Source organism: Galleria mellonella, unplaced genomic scaffold, assembly GCF_026898425.1.
Source record: "Galleria mellonella isolate WM207_F2 unplaced genomic scaffold, CSIRO_AGI_GalMel_v1 utg332, whole genome shotgun sequence".
Taxonomy (NCBI): domain Eukaryota; kingdom Metazoa; phylum Arthropoda; class Insecta; order Lepidoptera; family Pyralidae; genus Galleria; species Galleria mellonella.
Window position 1 is genome coordinate 408,421 of NW_026442080.1, and position 18,469 is coordinate 426,889.

An 18,469-nucleotide genomic window follows, 5' to 3' on the forward strand; every position below is an offset into this window, starting at 1 on the left:
GTCATTATAAAATCAGCCAATAAAAATCAGGTATGTAGGTACTATTTATCTGAAATTTTCGTTTGTGTTTATTTCCGATAAACTATCCGATAATGTATTTAAAATGTATTAACAATTAAAAAGTTTAAAATTAACTATGTTATGGTGTAATATTACAACACGGAAACATTGTTTTTAATGTTATATCATATCAGGAATATTTTTTTATTATTTGTTAGAAAGGCTTTCAATTAACATCATGGGTATTACAATATTTAAGACACAATTAAATATACAATTAAAGGATATTAAATCCATTAATTATATAATGTTAAATGGTATATTAATGAAATTTAAATAATTTAGAACAAAATTAAAGGATTTTCTTTAATTTCATTATTTTAAATATATATAAATTATATATTAATTATATAATTTATATATATTTAAATATATATAATATTAATTTATATATTAATTAGTAAATTTTTATTTTTTTTGTAGGCTATGCATTTGTTATATTGTCCTGAATGACATAGAACGAAAATATTTTTAATTTTGGGTCACTTTTGATATTTATCACTCAATATATACTTGATTGATGTATTACTTATTTCATTACAGTATAAATTAACTAGTCAAACAATAAAAATAGTCAGTCAAGTTATAAATAAAATACAATTTTTCAATATGAATGCTACGTAATGATAAAATTTATAGTTTTTTATAGAGACAAGTACAAAGCTTAAATTTAAAAGTAGTTTGTAAAAAAGTTTATCTACTCTAATAATGAGCAATAAAAACTCGTTTTTAAGTCAAATTTGTATAAAATTTAAATGATAATTGTTTAGTATAATTTTAAATTACTAATAGGCGTTTAAATAGAAGATTCTAAACAATATTAAAATTATGACTATAATATATTTATGACTAATTTAAAATACAATAAATTGAAATTGACAAAATTGTTTTTATAATATAGTGTTATAAAATTAAATTTAATAGTATATTGCTTACCATTATGAGATAATAAAGTTTATTGAACATTTTATGTAGTTTGTATAAAAACAAGAATTTAAAATTACTAAAAATACTAAATTATTTTCCTAACTCATCCATTAACGCTTTAGTTATAACTAGATTCAGATCTATTTTTCAGCTACCTGTGATGTGGTATTCTGCAGCCTTCTGAAAGATATAATAATAAATATGAAAATATATTTTATATTTATTTAGTGTTAAATTTCACATAAATAAAAAAATATTTCACAATAAACAAAAAGGAAAAGAAAAGCACTAAAATGGTGTTACTCAGCTATATGCCATGTTCTTTTGAGCGTGACGCTGATTTTCTGTATATGTCTTATACCTTTTTATTTTAGTCGTTAACTGTCTACTTCTGGCTACATAAGCCTTCCCCATAAGCAGAGTTTTGCCAGTAGTTGCCACATTTAGCAGGCGGTTTCGCAACCACAGTTAGGCTTTTACAGATGTTTTAAGAGGGACGCTGCTGCCTATCCCTCGTCCTCCCTTAGTCGCCTCTTACGACACCTTATCTTATCTTTACTTTGTATAACTTTATAGTAGTGAAAGATTTGGTGATAACTCATATAAAATACTTATTGGAAACAACTGTTTTATTTTAATTTTTTTTTTTATATTGGACATTTTATTATGGAATTCTAGAGAGAGAGAGAAACTGTAAATAAGAAATGTATTTATATTTCAAAGTAGGACTATCGTCCTCATCATATAAGACATAAACTGTTTAGTCCTTTAAAGTAAAATACGTACTTCTGGGCGCACTTTTTAATGTCGTAGTTCTTGAAACGCAATCACTTTCTTCCGATTCTGATCTCACTTGAAAACTTGTTTCTGTAATAAACATACTTTTAAAAATGTTATTTTTTCGATATCCAGTAAACCTACAAGTGTTTAGGTAATTTTATGTTTAATTTATTCATATTATATATTCATTGTAATATTATAAATGTGTAAAATTTGTTTGTTTGCTATCTCTTGGCATTTTAACAACTCAAGCAATGGTCGTGAAATTTATAGGTGGGCCGTCAGCTTGTTTGCCATTCTAAGTTGTATAAAAACAAAAGCCCACATTTGGTCAGTTCCGCTTGTCTTTATCAACTTTCTTACCTGAAAGGATTAAGACTGGATTTTTTTTCCACCTGTATCTACCATTGTGTGTCCATTAGGGATAAATGGAATAAATATGACATTTAACCCTACCTATATATTTTTTTATAATAGTAAGTACAGTCTGTTAGATAATTATTAATATTACAAAGATATCCTTTGGATACCACAGTGTAAGTTTGGGACTGAGGGAGTTACTGTTCGTCTTGTACGATTATGGATCCCGACAAGGTAAATAAATTTACAGATAAAAGATAGCTATCAATAAGCTATATTGAAAATATTTGTATACAAATTTCACAATGTAATAGGAAAAATACAATCGACTTACCGCTGTCATATCTAGATTTACTGTTTCCAGGCATATGTATCCGACTAGGAACCTCTTGGTTATCAACGTGGCCAAATGTACGGAAACCAATTGCGAATTGTGCGTATGGACTTATTTCATACAACTCTGTGAAGATAATATGTGAAAATAGTAAGATATTACTTCAAAAACATGTTTATCTGTTATAAATAATATATATATATATATATATATATATATATATATATATATATATATCTATATGTATATATATTCAGAATGGTCACCACTACAAGTTGGCGTATGATGTACCTATATATATATTTTGTTGACTCTATTAATATGGGTACCAAATAAAACAGATTGAAGAGAAGGCGACAATGAAATGAATTATATCATTTTAATTGTTTCGAAATATGTTTTTAATCAAACATGCTTAATAAAACATTGATATGTATATTTTGTATCAAAATTCTTAACCGGTCAAATTTCCCCATAACCCAAAGTGCTTTTAACAAATCAATGTGGACTGTAACTTACCATGTTTGCTATCTGCATTCAAATGGACAGGCGTACTATACACTCGATTGTTGATATCTGACTGTGTCTGTGGCGTATTCGCCGTAATGTTCCCACGTTCAGACTTACAATCGGCTGTTAACGAGTTACGATACTCTGTAAGTTGTTGATGACTGTAAATAAAAAGCTGTATCAAGAACACTCTAAATATTATTTTTTAAATAAAAAATTATATCAAGAACCCTCTAAATATGAATTTTTAATATAAATTTGTATCAAAAACCTTCTAAGATTGAGTTTTTAATAAAAAGTTGTGTCAAGAGCCCTCTAAATATAAATTTGTAATTAAAAGTTGTATCAAAATCCCTCTAAATATAAGTTTGTTAATAAAAAGTTGTATCAAGATCCCTCTAAATATGGGTTTTTAATAAAATATTGCATCAAGAACCCTCTAAATATAAATTTGTAAGTAAAAGTTGTATCAAGATCCCTCTAAATATGGGGTTTTAATAAAATATTGCATCGAGAACACTATAAATATAAATTTGTAAATAAAAAGTTGTATCAAGAACCCTTTAAATATAAGTTTGTAAATAAAAAGTTGTATCAAGAATCCTATAAATATGAGTTTTAAATAAAACGTTGTATCAAAAACAATAAAAAATAAAAAATATAATGCAGAATTCTTTTTTGTACATTTCTATATTTTCTGTTTAAATTTAAAGCCTCATCGTATGTAAATATATTTTGCAGAAATTATTTACGCAGCATAAATATATAAAATATGTAAATATGAATAAAAAATTGTGTTAAGTACACACTACATATGAGACTGTTAAAACATTATCATGATTATATTTGTGAGTACTATACTATAGATCCTATATTCCTCATAAATAATTTATGTTTTACACAATAACAATTTAAAAAACAAAGAATATCATTATATTCTTTTTTTTTTAAGTACAACATTATATTGATGATGATGATTGATATTGATTATTGATCTATATTATAGAGACTAGTGAATAAATTATTTTTCTTATAAATTATGTTTTATTTATTAAATAATACGTCAAGATACATTTTACGCGTAAGTGTATAGAATACTGATAAAAAAAAAACGAGTCAGCTAATTTGACAATTAGCTGACAAAAAGTTGACCCGATTTGAGGTTCGATATATAATCTAAGAGTATATTATTATACTTACTTATTATGTCTCTTGACTAGTATATAAACGCACGTAAGGGAGCAAATCATTAGCAGAATGGAACTGCATATAATGACTAACATATTCAAGTCAAAAAATTCAGATGGAGGGCCAATCGATTCTGTAAACAAAAAATGGACCTTATTACAAATTGAATAAAATTTATTTTCAAGTAAAAACTATACTCACCTCCCTGTAACGTGGTAGTAGCATAGTTATACACGGATACTGATAGCCCAGCGGAGTTCTCAGCGGTGACTCTTATTTGGTACCATTGTGCTGGCACTAAGTCCGCTATCACGAATGAGTTTGGTTGATTTAATATTGACGAGGCTACATAATGGGACCATTGCTGATCCAATTGGGGCTAAAATAAATAAAATCAGTATAAGTGAGTCGATTTTACTAAAGAAAAAGAACGAGGGATGGGCAGCAGCGTCCCTCTTAAACTATTTCTAAAAGCCTAACTGCAGTTGTCCACCCGCCTGCCAAGCGTGACAACTACTAGCACAATTACCCTTATGGGGAAGGCTTTTGTCCAGCAGTGGACAGTTAATGACTGAAATAATAATAAAACTAAAGAGAATTGCTTAATTTTTTTTTATACTAGACACAGACTCCATAGCCAGATAGATGACGTTACATGATTTTAAAATCTTTATCATTAACAAAATTAATATGAGACCAGGGCAGAAGGAAGCTCTATCGATTGCAAAAGGAATGATCAAAATCGGTTTAATATTAGCAAAGATACTGTGTGATATGTCCATAAAAAAGTATGTGAATTGAAAACTTCGGAAATAGCTTAAAAATGCATTTAGAAGTCCAGAACTATAGCAAAACCTTTATAGCAAAGTAGTTATTAAGGTAATAAATTTAATAATTTTAAACAATCACATAAAATTGCGCTTTAACAGTTTTATCCAACATTTTTAATACGATTTGCATTAAAGACAGGGATGTCTTTAAAGAAAAAATATGCAGCTTAAAATGGCAAGCACAGTGACGACCTTCCTGATAGAAAATATTTTATTTAAAATAGTACCATAAACATCAGAGAATACACTGCGATGCCTACGATACAAGTGTTACCAATCCTGAAGACTTCGGTGTTATGGCTTTACAAGCAGTAATATATAAAGACTGACAATATTCCGCGACTTTTTCACGAGAATCATCATATAAGGTATTCTATGTGCTAAGTTATACTCGTAATATAATTTACCTACAAGTATGTCAAATCGTTCAAATTCGTTCAGTTCTTGAACTGAACGAATTTGAACTTCAGTTCAGAACTGAATAATAAATATTTACTTATTCATCCATCCTTACACATTTATAATATTAGTAGGATATTAACATAGCACTGTGTTTTTTAGAAGTTAGTGTAATGGCAACCCCGCCTGGTGCTGACGGTATATGCTGGCCAAGCACCAATGAGGGATGATAGGTAAGGATGAAAAGGCAGATCAGGTTATCAGGAGGAACCACGTGGAGGTCGACTTGACAGGGTATATTGCTAGCAATGGAACTAGTATTCCGCAATACTAATAACCTCTGCCCCCCATGTAGTGCAGTGTTGACACAGCAGTTTTGTTATTTAATACTTACAAGTCTATTTTCAGCCTTCCTCCACATTTTGCTACCATATTCCCTATAATCTACTTCAAATTTGGTTATTTCACAGCCATTATCGTCCCAGCCGCTCAATTGTATATATACATGGCTCGCATTACTCCAAAACCATTCTGTAGTGGTTGGCGAGATAGGCACTGAAAATGGACGAAAACATATCTATAGACATAGACAAATTTATTTGTTAAGAAGAGAAACGAGTTGATATAACACCTAACATGTAACAAGTGGCCACTATTGTCCATGCACTTTTGTCACACACACATTCTCAAGTCATGGAATGAGCTCTCTGTCGAGGTTTCTCCAAAATATTACAGATGGTGGACAGGTTTTATGAATGATTAAAGACAGTGTCCTACAAAAAATACGACTAAAACTGTGACAAAACTAGTTATCATCATCATCTTCCTACCCTTATCCCAATTATTATTTAGGGTCGGCGTAATGTTTTTATCCATATTACAAAAAGATTTGGCTTATAGTTTTACGACCGGTCGCCTGCCTGACGTCAACCCTCTTTGGTAGCAATTTTGTGACAAAACTAGTTATATTGATCTAAAAATTAAACTATTGAAACTATTTTGATAAAACTTTTATGGAAGCAAACTGGAAGTTCTTTTTGTTTCTTTTCAGATAAAAAATAAATTTTCCAAATCGGTTTAAAACTAAAGGGGTTATGAGATAATAATTATAAAAAATACAACAAAATCGAATCAATTCAATTCGAAACAATCAAAACCTTTTTCGTTTTAAAGTCGATTGTAAAGGAGTAAAAAGGTTTCTTTAGAGTCGGAAATACGCATGTAAAATGAAGAATTAGAGAGGAGATTAAATAATGCCGACATTTACATAATTTTTTTCCTCATGATCCTTTTTGAAAGATGCATTAAAGTAGCAGTCAACTTCTCTGTTCTGGAGAATATACCAGACGGTTAATTCTTCAATCCACATGTAAGGGGCAGAAACGAGGCAATATCTATTGGTTTTGTCTAAAATCTCACCTCCACCCAAAGTCGTAGCATCAATGTAGGTAGGCTGCGAGGAACCCACACTATTAGCTGCTGTCATCCTCAACGAGTACTTAGTACCACACTTCAGACCTTGTAGGGTATACTCTTGGGAACCTTGTTGGGAAGTGACTTTGTTCGACCATGCGTCTTGCCAGGAACCATTGCCTTCCTTCCATGTAAGGTTATAGCCTGGAGTTAATAAATTTATTTATTTATTTTTACAGTTCCTTATTTATTAAATAATAAATAAAGTTAATTTTATTGAGAAATAAAATAAAAGGCGGCCTATAAAAACAAATATATACATAAACATACACATAACAGCACACATACAACAGAAGAGAAAGAAAGTGAGAGATGAAAAGAGAACACGCGAAAATAGCACTTAAAGAAAAAGATAGAAGAACTTAACAGAGATTTTATATTTATAATTGATAAATATAAAATCTCTGATTATGAATTCCCACTATTATATTAAAATGAAAGAGTCTTTGTCACTAGATTCCAACATATTAATGAAGAATGAGTTATTGCAATGATTTATGAACAAATTGAGCGGTATACTAGATTGTTATCTATCATCAAGGAAATATAAGGCAAATAGAACATACTTATCTTTTGTGATTTCCCAATCTTCCTTGGAGGCTCCCATTGCAAATTCAAAGCATTTTTATGAGGTGTTATCCTCAATGTGGGAGGCTCTGGTGTAGGCAGTACCGATACCTCGTACGTGACTGAGTCAGAGCCATACAAGTTCTTGGCTAAACAGGTGTAGTTGCCGCTAAGAGATTGGTCAATATCTGGAAAATTATTTCTGCAGCTATAATATTTGCTACAGTATAAAACTATCACCAACATAATAAATAAAATTAATTAAATTAAATTTTACTAGCTACATCTCTTGTTATATAAAAGGAGCATTTTGGTCTACTATAATCATGCTAGATAGATGGCTTGATTTAGGTTTGACAATACTTAGGGTCTTTCTTCTTTTACACAATTTTATAGAACTTCATCTTCTATTTTGTTAATGGAATGTGAATGAAAAAATGTGATAACATGAATTTTTATTCCATCATTATCATTATCACTTTTATTTTTAACCGATTTCAAGAAAGAGGAAGATCTCAATTCAACTAGAATATTGTTTGTTGTTGGAATCAAAAGTTAATATCATACTAATTTTGTTATAATTGAAACAACATTTTTTCAGAGCAAAATCTACAACTTTATACTTACTATTAATAAGAAGACTATCATCATGGTTCCTGGTGAACCTGGGATGATGGGTAATGATGTTGTGTTTGTGGTACCACACAGTCCTTGGAGGTGGTGTGCCAACACATTGGCATGCTAGCAGCAAGGAACTCCCCACTCCTACTGATATAGGGCCTCCTAATGAAGCTACTCCTGGCACAACTGCAATGCATATTGATATGTATTTAATGGATGAGGTTTATTTTGTTATATATTTAATATTTGGAACCAAATCTTCGAAGTATATTCAATTACGTGCAAGATACAGTTAATCTTTACTTTCATATATATGTTTATTTAAAAATAATAATCTCGTAATAGGGACGAATGAATAAATAAATAACCTTAACTTAAAGTGCTTCCTACGTTTATTGGAATAATGTATTTATTTAAATTAGTTTGTTACTTTTCTCTTTTAAATTTTTAAAAAGCAAAACTTTATATTATTGTTGATACTTTTAACAAATTTGTTAATAATTTGAAATAATAACACCATTATCAGTAAATTCATAGTATTTGGTTTTTGAAAAACTTAGCTAACTTATCTGACTACGCCTCACCTATTGAGATATTGACATATAGTAAGATAACACACGAAATTTTCATATTTCATTTTTAAGATAAATCTTACCTTTAGAAGAAAGTGAAGCATGTACACGATTGCTCGGTGTTCCTTCACCAGCGGCAGTGTGTGCTCTCACAAATACTTCGTATTGTCGGGCAGTTGATAGTCCTGATAGGGGGAAAGTCAACTGACGTAGTGTTTCTTGAGAAGGCTCCACTCGGTAGCTTTGTGGTGAACTTGTGCTGGAAATAAAATTTGAAGAATACATCTTTTAAAACCGAAACAAATTTATTGTTTTTTTCGGTTTTACAAATTTATAACTAGGGTTCACAAAGAAGAGATTACAAAAGATAAAAAATTATTGGTATTTTGGGTATGTATAAAAGCGAAGTTAAAGACGATAATATAGAAAAAAAAACCAAACAATATGTAATTATGTACACAAAACAAGAATTAGTTCAGAAAACAAGAAAATGTAGAAACGATAAGAGAGGGAGGTACTTATAAAATATACATGTACTATAAACGAATGAGTTACAGAACATAATCATATACTTGAATGAGATGTCAAGAAAATAGAAATAGATGAAAATAAGACCAAAGAAATTGGTATAGAATGCTCGTAGGAAATTACTGAAAACGATGAAACAGTTACAGATGAAGATGTAGTAAGAGGAATTTGTAATCTATGAAGAAAATATGTTATGAAAAACGATAGAAGAAAGAAAATAAAAAGTGCAAATAAAGTAAATCGTACTCTGCGTTACTTTAAAAACAATAAATATAAGAGAGTCATTTTTAACTATTTATAACAATCACAAAGACAATATTAATGTAAAAGATATAAATAATGTAAAAAATTACCTTGAAACTGGTTTAACATATACTGTATAGTGCGTGATCTCTCCGTTTGGTTGTTCAGGTCTCTTCCAACTAACCAGCAATGATGTTGGTGATGACACTAATACTTTTATCGGTGAGGGTGGACCTGGTACTGAAACAACACAATAGGGTTTAAAATTCAATATACAATAAAAAATTCTCGCCCATAGAATTACGTTGTGAAATATTTGAAAATACAATAGGCAACAGAATTAAACGAAAAAAGATTTGCATTGTAAAATTAAATCAATGATTAGTAAAGTAGATTTATCAATAATCAATACTCGAAATATTGCTAACCACAGATGTAATAATAATGAAATGCATCCGAGTTCTTGCAATCATTATCTCAGATTCCACAATAAAAACAAAATTCAGAAAATTTAATCTTAGAATGATTTAGTATTAAATGTAAATAATCTCTATCATAAGACACATATAATGCCCACGTAAAGTATTATAGTACCACTGAATTAACCTTTATCTATAGAAATGGTTTAACCAATCTTCATCAGATAAGCCGTTAGCTAGTTTGTTATTCCCAAATAATTGTCTCATAGAGGTTAGCAAAACTTCTTACCATCTTGCAATGTAGTACAGACAATAGGATAACAAAATGGCCCAAGTCCATAATTAGAAAATCCAGCTACTTTGACGGAGTAGTTCGTATATTTTAATAAAGCCTGTAGATATAGTTCAGTGTGCGGTGACGTCACATTTTGCCAGCTGCCATCTGGAATATAAAATAATTCAGATCTTTATATTAATCTTAATAAAACTTACTACTTCTAACTACTTTAACTTAGTTTTTAATATCTTAAAATAACAATCGATATGGTCATAATATATTTTAACAGAAATTGATGGGTTTAAAGAAATTAAGAAAAAAAAAACAGATTTTCGAAATTGCATTTAGAAAACTATGTAATAATTGTAGAAGAATGTTATAATCCAATAGAATCAACCTTCAGTGCTATAGAAGACAGTATAACCAAGTAAGGAAGCCCCATAGGAAGTAATCGGCTGCCAGGAGATGCGTAATGATGAGGAGGATACTCCGCGACATTCCACTCCTGATGGAGGGTGTTCTGGTGCTGAAATATAAAATATAATAGTATTTTTACTTTAATAAAATAGATGCTACAAGGTATAACCAATTTATAAACACAGTTCTTATTAAAGATGATTAATATACAAGGTAAATTAAACTTCTTAATATCCTCTTCACTGTTAGAAAATGTTCTTGATTCAGATTTCATTTTGTATTTAATGTAATAAAAAGAAATCAGCCTTCTATACTAAAACAGTACGTTCAATTGTAGAGTTCATGAGGAAAATTTAAGATTAGTTTTTTGAATCTTTGATTTGGGAAATTTCGGTCCTGATGTATGTTTTACAGCAAAAATAGATTATATTTCCAATTTTCTCCTAATTTTTTTTATTCTATTTTTCATATGACAGTTAAAACCGAAATAAAATTAAAACTGAAAATATATCCTAGTTATAATAATAGAATAAAATTTCTATCATAAATATTTTGTATCTAAATATTAATTTACTTTTCAAAGATATAAAATTAAATTATTACACAGAGCGCACGAAAAACTGCATAAAAGTGTCAATTGTTTTTTTTTTATAACTTATCATCGTTAGAATATGAGCATTTATAAAATGCTTTTAGTGTAGATTCACAGTCTAAAAAAAAACAAGGATTTAGTTATTTGGACTAAATTCAATAAAATGTTAGTTGCTTATGTTTTTCTGCAAACAGATGCAAAAAATATAGTCAATGAAGACACCATCGAACTTAGTAAAAGTAATAAATCTTCAAGAGACATACCCCCTTCTCTAGTAGTTTGGTAAACTGGTAAAGAAAAAGGTCCGTTCCCCGCTGAATTGAAGGCACTCACTGAAACAGCGTATCTGTGGACCAATATATAGAGATATAGTCATTACTTAGTCATGGTATTCAGTAAAAATATTGAAAATTTGCATTTAATAATATGAATTATTCTATATGAATTAGAAAACAAAAATGCTATTTAATAACATTAAATTGGTAAAGTATTCTACAACGTATTTTACATACAGATAAAAATTTTATTTAATATCATCGAATTATCAAAGTATATTATTATTTTACCTCGTATTTTTAAGCAGTCCACTAAGAGTCGTCTCTTGTTTTCCTTTTCTGGATATAACTTTCACCATTTTAGTTTGTGTATCATTTGGTCCTAAAGTAAAAGTTTGAAGAAATTAAACATATAAAATATTAAGACATTACGACGTCTATAAGGCAAGGCAGTAAACTGCTAAGTAATAATTAATAGGATAAATATTTTTACCTGATTCTCCACTAATTCTTGGGACAGCTTTTACATGATATCCTTGTAGAGGTCCATTGTGAGACTCCCGAGGTGGTGGAAGCCATGCTACGATTAGTTCCCCTGGATTTTCTGTTGATTGGACTTGTACTCCTAGAGGAGTTGATGATGGAGCTATAAAATAAAAACAATTTAATAAATCTGCCATATCTTCATCTCGGGTAACCAAAATAAATTTTGTTCCTTAATTTGATGGCAAATAAATATTTACAGCATAAGAGATAAGTAACAGTTGAGAGAATAAATGAAATTCGGATTTCAATATCTATAGCGGAAAATAGTAACCCATCTTCTAAAAGATTAGAGTATTATGCCTCCCTATTCTATAATTTTACAACCTATCGTCTATCTACCTACGTCCTATCTATCAATCTAAAATAAAAAAACATGCAAGTTTAACCATTTAAGATATAACCTGTACTGCTCAATTTGCTCCCACTTATCAAGCTATTTCTCTGCTCAATTCTCTGATTACTCAGCAGCCAGATATTGATATATATAATGACAAAATAGATATATTTTTAAAATGTTGTACATAATTTGTACAAAATTTACGAAGTTCGTAAAATAAACCTATGGCTCACTACACATTTTGAGAGACTGTAAGTGTGGTGAGTAATTTATAAATAAATAAAATAAAATAAAAATTTGCGACAGAAATGAGATTATTTTGATAATCTTAATAATTTGTGAACAATTTCAGCTATAAGACATTTTGGCATGATTAATGATGCAGTCTTGTTTAATCTTACAGCAGAGGTTCTTTTAATGAAAAATCTTTAATATACCTTCCTGCTGCGTTGTAAAATGCATAGGCTGTGTATACGGGCTCAGGTCTACTTGATTTCCCGATGATACACGTACTCTGTAGTTAGTTGCTGGTTGTAAATCTCGTAGTTCAATGCTCTGACGGGAATCACTATCTTGTCTGAAAGAAATAGTTTCCAGTTTCGTTAGCACACATATTTAAATATAATAACCGTCAGGCTCGTGCTCGCGTCACAGCTGCTCATGATAAAAGATCACGAATTGATCCCTAAACTAGTCGAATTTTTTTGACCTGATTACACCTAAGTTAAAGAACTAGGTAATACATTAAAAAAGTAGTTTCCAGTCTAAAAAAATGTTAATAATCTCTATCTAAACTTTTAGTACGCAAACCAAATTTAATGTATATTTATTTATTTATATGCTTTAATGCAGTTACTTTTAATACAAATATTAGTTTATAACGAAAATATACACAAACAAACATATTCCTTAAAGGGATTTCTTCAGTCAACCTTGAGAACCCAAAAGGTGAAAGTATCTGTAGAGTCTGTATATAAAGTACAACTATTTTTATCATTTGTCTTAGAAAATAAACAAACAATTCTTCACGTTTTTGGTACTAAATATAATGACTGATTTTACCCTACACTTCCTTACTTTATAAGCGTCATTTCTTTTATTTGCCTATTTCATAAAGTCTCTTCGCAGTTCTTAAGCAGTTCCAAAAACATACAACTCTCCTCTCGTAGTAATTACAATATCAAAACATCTAAATATTTCATATTTAAATCATTTATAAGATTACCTTGTAATATTGATGCTTTTCGCAGTATCCCACATAACGAAGTCTGTAGTCGTGTACTGTACAGTATAGTACTGGACGTGTGTACTAATTGTATCTCTCCACGATAGTTTAGCTGAATTGCTAGTTACAGAGTCGACTTGCAGATCTAAGGGCGGGGTTGGAGGCTCTGCGGTTTATAAACAATTTAAGTTAATATTAAGAAGTAAACAATAGTTTCTTGTGGTAAAAATGCTTCTCAGCCCTTTAATATTATAAAAGATTACTAGAAGAACAAAGATTACATCAATAATTCAAAGAAAATGTAACTCAATATAGAACTCTGTAATCTATTGTGATGATATAGGTGATATTTATCTCCGTTTTATCTGTCACCTACTTGGTAGTCTTATTTCGAGATTTTACTGTGAGCACTTTGTTTTCTTGTCTTTTATTATATTTGTTAAAAGATTTTCTTATAAAATCATAATACTTGTATACACGATTGTTTTTATTATTCTATTTGTAAATAGTTCGTGTATATTTATACTTTATCTGATAATACGTTTTGCCATCAACATGAACAGTTATTAGATTTCTCTACCATTATAGGCCTTTATCATAAAATTCTTCAAGACCTCAATCTTTATCTCTATCAAAAATTTTTAATTAATGTACAATCTCTATTTCAATTATAAATTTCAAACCGTGGATATGTCTAGAGGTTTCTTTAGCTTAGTTACTTCTAATCGCCGATTATTGTCTATCACTTTATTACCTACACTATATACTTTTATAACATTTTTTTTAATTTTGTTTCATCGTTTTTAATTGTTTCAAATATAACATTTTACTAAACTTGGTGTTATTTTACTAAAGTTCATATCACTAATTAGTCGATTAGAATTATCTTGTTTAATTTTATTACCATTAGTATGTGTGCAACTTCTTAAAGTTTCTTTCTTAAAGGTTGTAGAATTTCTGGTAATAATAATATATATTAGTAATATTAAATCTCCGAATGTTTTTCTTTTGATGGATAGTAATGGAATGGTAACTCTGCCTGCGCTAACGATATATTTGTTGCTATTCTAGGTTGCATAAAAAAATATTGGCGGTGCACCAATGAAGAATGATATTTAAGAATGAAAAGGCAGATCAGTTAGCCTAACGTAATAAATAATATACCTGGAATTCAGCTTGATGGTTTCCAGGGGGAACCACATGGAAGTCGACCTAACAGGGTATATTGCTAGCAATAGGACTGGTAGCCGGCACTACTAACAATTTCATCATTAAGGAAAATCTTCTAGTATTGGTAGTTGCACATGTAATAATAGTGGCGAAATTAATCAAAATATTTCTAATTAAGGACAGCACACACTATCTAAAATACAAGCAAGTGGATGGCAATTGTTGTTACTGGTATGAGTATACATTAGTATATGCATGTGTGCGTGTATGTATATGTATGTGTGTGTGTGTATGTATATGTATATGTATATGTATATGTATATGTATATGTATATGTATATGTATATGTATATGTATATGTATATGTATATGTATATGTATATGTATATGTATATGTATATGTATATGTATATGTATATGTATATATATGTATATGTATATATGTATGTGTATGTATGTATAAAGATATAAATTTATTATATAGAATTAGGATATAAGTTCATAATTGTTTATAAAAGCTGTATATAAAAGAGCGCAAAGCTGCAGAGCAACTGCAATGCAGTTTCGCGGAATTAAGAATATGTATTGTCTATGTAATTGTTTACTACCCCTGCCCATTTCTATCTGTTCTCCTTTAACCAAAGGTTGTCTGTAAGAGATTGCTCTAGCGATAAGACCGCCTTTTGTACCTTTATGTGTATATTTCAATCTGTATTTATGTTATTGTATTTCACTTGAATTATTCACTTGTCATTGTATATTTTTATTTATGGTGCAATAAAGAGTTAAATAAATACTTTAAATAAATAAAAAAAAAATATATAATGAACTAAGAACCAGTCAAATAATACTCACCAAGGATGGTAAGATGGACATTATAGGCTGCAACGCCGTACGGATTACTCGCCCTGCATTCGTAGGTACCACCGTCTCGTCCCTCCACATAGTTTATATTGACGATACTCTTCAGACCATTGTGTGTGATGGTTTCAGATATAGTTGATCTGTAAAAATAATAACATCATTTATTATTTTTTGGTTTAGTTTTGATCTAAATGTAATTACTTATATGATAATTAATTTAGTTCTAATGATTTTAATAACAATTGTTGATTTAAGATACAAAATTGAGTATTTTTTTTTGATGGGTGAATATGGTATGGTAACCCCGCCTGCGCTAACGGGATACGCTGGCGGAGCACCAGTGAAGGGCGATAGATGAGAATGAAAACAGGCCAGTTAGCCCATCATGATACGTTCATCAGGAATTAACCATGATAGATAACCAGGGAGAACCGCGAGGAGGTTGACCTGGTTGGGTATATTACTAGCAATGGGATTCTCAGTCTCCATTACTAACAATCCCTTTCCCCCCTAAGTTGAGTATTTAATGAAGGTTGCTTTTTTTTGCTTTAATATTTGTTAATTAATATATTAATAGTATAATGAGAAACGTACTTGATTCGGATGGTTAAAAATAAGTTCGAATCCTGCCAAATCGTGTTGTTATATTTTTAGTAATATTTTATATTTTTTATCTTAAATAATGTATGATTCTCGCTATATATTAACATTGTAAATTGAAATGAGTCTCTAGAAAATTTTAATGCGTGTATTCTCTGCTGAGCTATACCTCATTTTGCCTACAATTTCCCTTACAATTTATCTACATGCCATCTACATCCTGTTGATTGATATTCTTAGAATTTCGTCTGCAGGAAAATTCCTGTTAGATAGGAGTGCTTAAAAGTTTCAATATAAGTTAGACAGATGGCGCAACAATCGAGTATATTTTGTGAAAGTTGCATGATATAACGTTTTTGTTAATACCAAAGAAAATTATATAGATGGCAGCACATGACGGAATTTTAAAAGCACAGCCACATTATTGTTTATTTATTATTACGTATTTTTTTTAATAACTTTTACCTTGATGTTGTGAAGTCCAATGGTTTTCCATCCAAACTCCATTTCACTCTTATAGGGTTGTCCCCCAATGGCCGACAAGTTATTGTGACCGGTAGCCCAATTTTTGTAGTCAAGTTCGATCCCACGGACTCGAAATGCACCGGCTCTAGAGATAATTTTGTAGTTAGAAATGTTGATTGAATCTATAGAGCATGTTTTATGTAAGATTGAATATTGTCTATGCCTTCATTCATAATAAATAAATAAATATTATCTAAGGTACTTAACTAATTTACTAACCAAAAATATTTTTTTAATATTTAAATCGATAGAAAAGATATAATAGTATAAAATACAGTATATATTATAGTACTATACCATGTGGTATTTATACACAAATTTCATATTTTCCTTAAACCTATTGAACAATGAAATAAATTAAAAGATTATATATATATATATATATTATAACCATAGTATAAAATAAAATAGTAAAAATAATATAATTTCAATTATTTAATATTCTTAGAATTTACCAGAGGGAGACTTTGTACAAAAGTCGATTGCTTGGGTACCTCTGTCCCATTCGTATTTCTACCGTGAAGCAGTTGTGTTTGCATGGCTGTGTTTCGGTTTGAAGGGTGGGATATGGCGTGAATTTACAGGGTACAGAGGAATAACACCTGAGTCCTCAGGAATGGCAACGCATGGGAGGTATCATGGGCGAAACAGTATACTCTGTTATGTCTATCGTACTGCTCATGTCTATAGGCGATAGTTACCACTTTCCATCAGGTGGGCCGGCAGCTTGTTTGCCATTCTAAGTTGTATAAACAAAAAATACAGTTTCTTGATTACGAAATGAATTTTATTATAATTCATATAAAGTGACTATTTTAAATCTCTGATAAAAGAGTAATATAACTTACTATTAACACTGATCCAAAGATTCTTATTCAATGCATCACCTACACCGTTCTCCACGTTACAGGCGTATACTCCTTCATCAGATAGGGACACCACTTCGATGATGAGGGTACCGTTGGGATAGCTCATGACTCCACCACCGGCTAGATCCAAGACAGGCCGCCAAATGCCAAGTGTCGCTAGAAATAACAAGACCATCTTACTTGCAACTAAAATTCAAGCTTATTTGAATTAACATTTTTACTTTTATTTCTCTTTAATTTATATTTACTTCCATAATAAAAACCCGAAAACATCCTTCTTTTTTAAAAAGTGATATAACAAATCGCCGTGTGGTCCCGGCATAGAATGGGCCACCTCTTCTTTTCCCGTGAATATCGTAAGAAGCAACTAGGAGAGATCAAGAAATGGGCAGCAGCGCCCCTCTTAAAATATCTCTAAAAGCCTAACTGTGGTTGCCAAGCATGACAACTACTGGCAAAACTCCCCTTATGGGGAATCCAATGTCTAGCAGTGGACAATAATAATAAAGTATAACAAAACCCTACTTTATTTGGTAGTCGGGTAATAATAAATTATATCTACATACTACTCATACAGTTTCCATTATTCTATAGCTACGTTTATGTACATAATTTCAGTTAATCCTACCATCTCGCTTCATCCAATGTATCTGTGGTGTGGGGTAGCCATTAGCATTGCAGTAAACTACGCCTCGTTGCCCTAATAACAAGGATGTGTTTGACGGCTCCTCAATCCATTTCGGGGCAACTGGTAACAATAAATTAACAATGTTAACTTTAACTACTAACAAAATAGTGAATTGGGATAAACTTTGTACAAATCGTCTCCGAGAATAATCTATAAGTTCACCTCGAAGAGTTCGCTTTAAGCGATATGGCCGCCTATTGTTTTCTCAGTGTAATCTTTCCGTGTAATTGTTTGTATCTTTAATAAGTTTATTACTGTAATCTTTTGGAGGAA

General features: G+C 30.2%; 1 protein-coding gene across 2 annotated transcripts in view; it reads right to left on the reverse strand.

Moving 5' to 3' along the window:
* Positions 1–477: 477 nt before the first annotated feature.
* The window catches only part of LOC113511737 (cell adhesion molecule Dscam2-like), a 140,495-nt gene continuing 122,503 nt past the window's right edge, over positions 478–18,469 (reverse strand). For both annotated transcript variants that reach the window (XM_052896771.1, XM_052896770.1), the window contains exons 14-36: positions 18,137–18,256; positions 17,488–17,664; positions 16,580–16,724; positions 15,506–15,654; positions 13,481–13,646; positions 12,693–12,832; positions 11,866–12,018; positions 11,664–11,754; positions 11,361–11,443; positions 10,486–10,614; positions 10,101–10,253; positions 9,503–9,632; positions 8,705–8,880; positions 8,056–8,235; positions 7,428–7,616; positions 6,808–7,005; positions 5,783–5,943; positions 4,361–4,538; positions 4,172–4,292; positions 2,981–3,132; positions 2,462–2,587; positions 1,774–1,854; positions 478–1,167 (exon numbers count right to left, since the gene is read on the reverse strand). In XM_052896771.1, the coding sequence (XP_052752731.1) occupies positions 1,139–1,167; positions 1,774–1,854; positions 2,462–2,587; positions 2,981–3,132; positions 4,172–4,292; positions 4,361–4,538; positions 5,783–5,943; positions 6,808–7,005; positions 7,428–7,616; positions 8,056–8,235; positions 8,705–8,880; positions 9,503–9,632; positions 10,101–10,253; positions 10,486–10,614; positions 11,361–11,443; positions 11,664–11,754; positions 11,866–12,018; positions 12,693–12,832; positions 13,481–13,646; positions 15,506–15,654; positions 16,580–16,724; positions 17,488–17,664; positions 18,137–18,256 (3,227 nt within the window). In that variant the 3' untranslated portion in view covers positions 478–1,138. The remainder of the gene's footprint in view (positions 1,168–1,773; positions 1,855–2,461; positions 2,588–2,980; positions 3,133–4,171; positions 4,293–4,360; positions 4,539–5,782; positions 5,944–6,807; positions 7,006–7,427; positions 7,617–8,055; positions 8,236–8,704; positions 8,881–9,502; positions 9,633–10,100; positions 10,254–10,485; positions 10,615–11,360; positions 11,444–11,663; positions 11,755–11,865; positions 12,019–12,692; positions 12,833–13,480; positions 13,647–15,505; positions 15,655–16,579; positions 16,725–17,487; positions 17,665–18,136; positions 18,257–18,469) is intronic.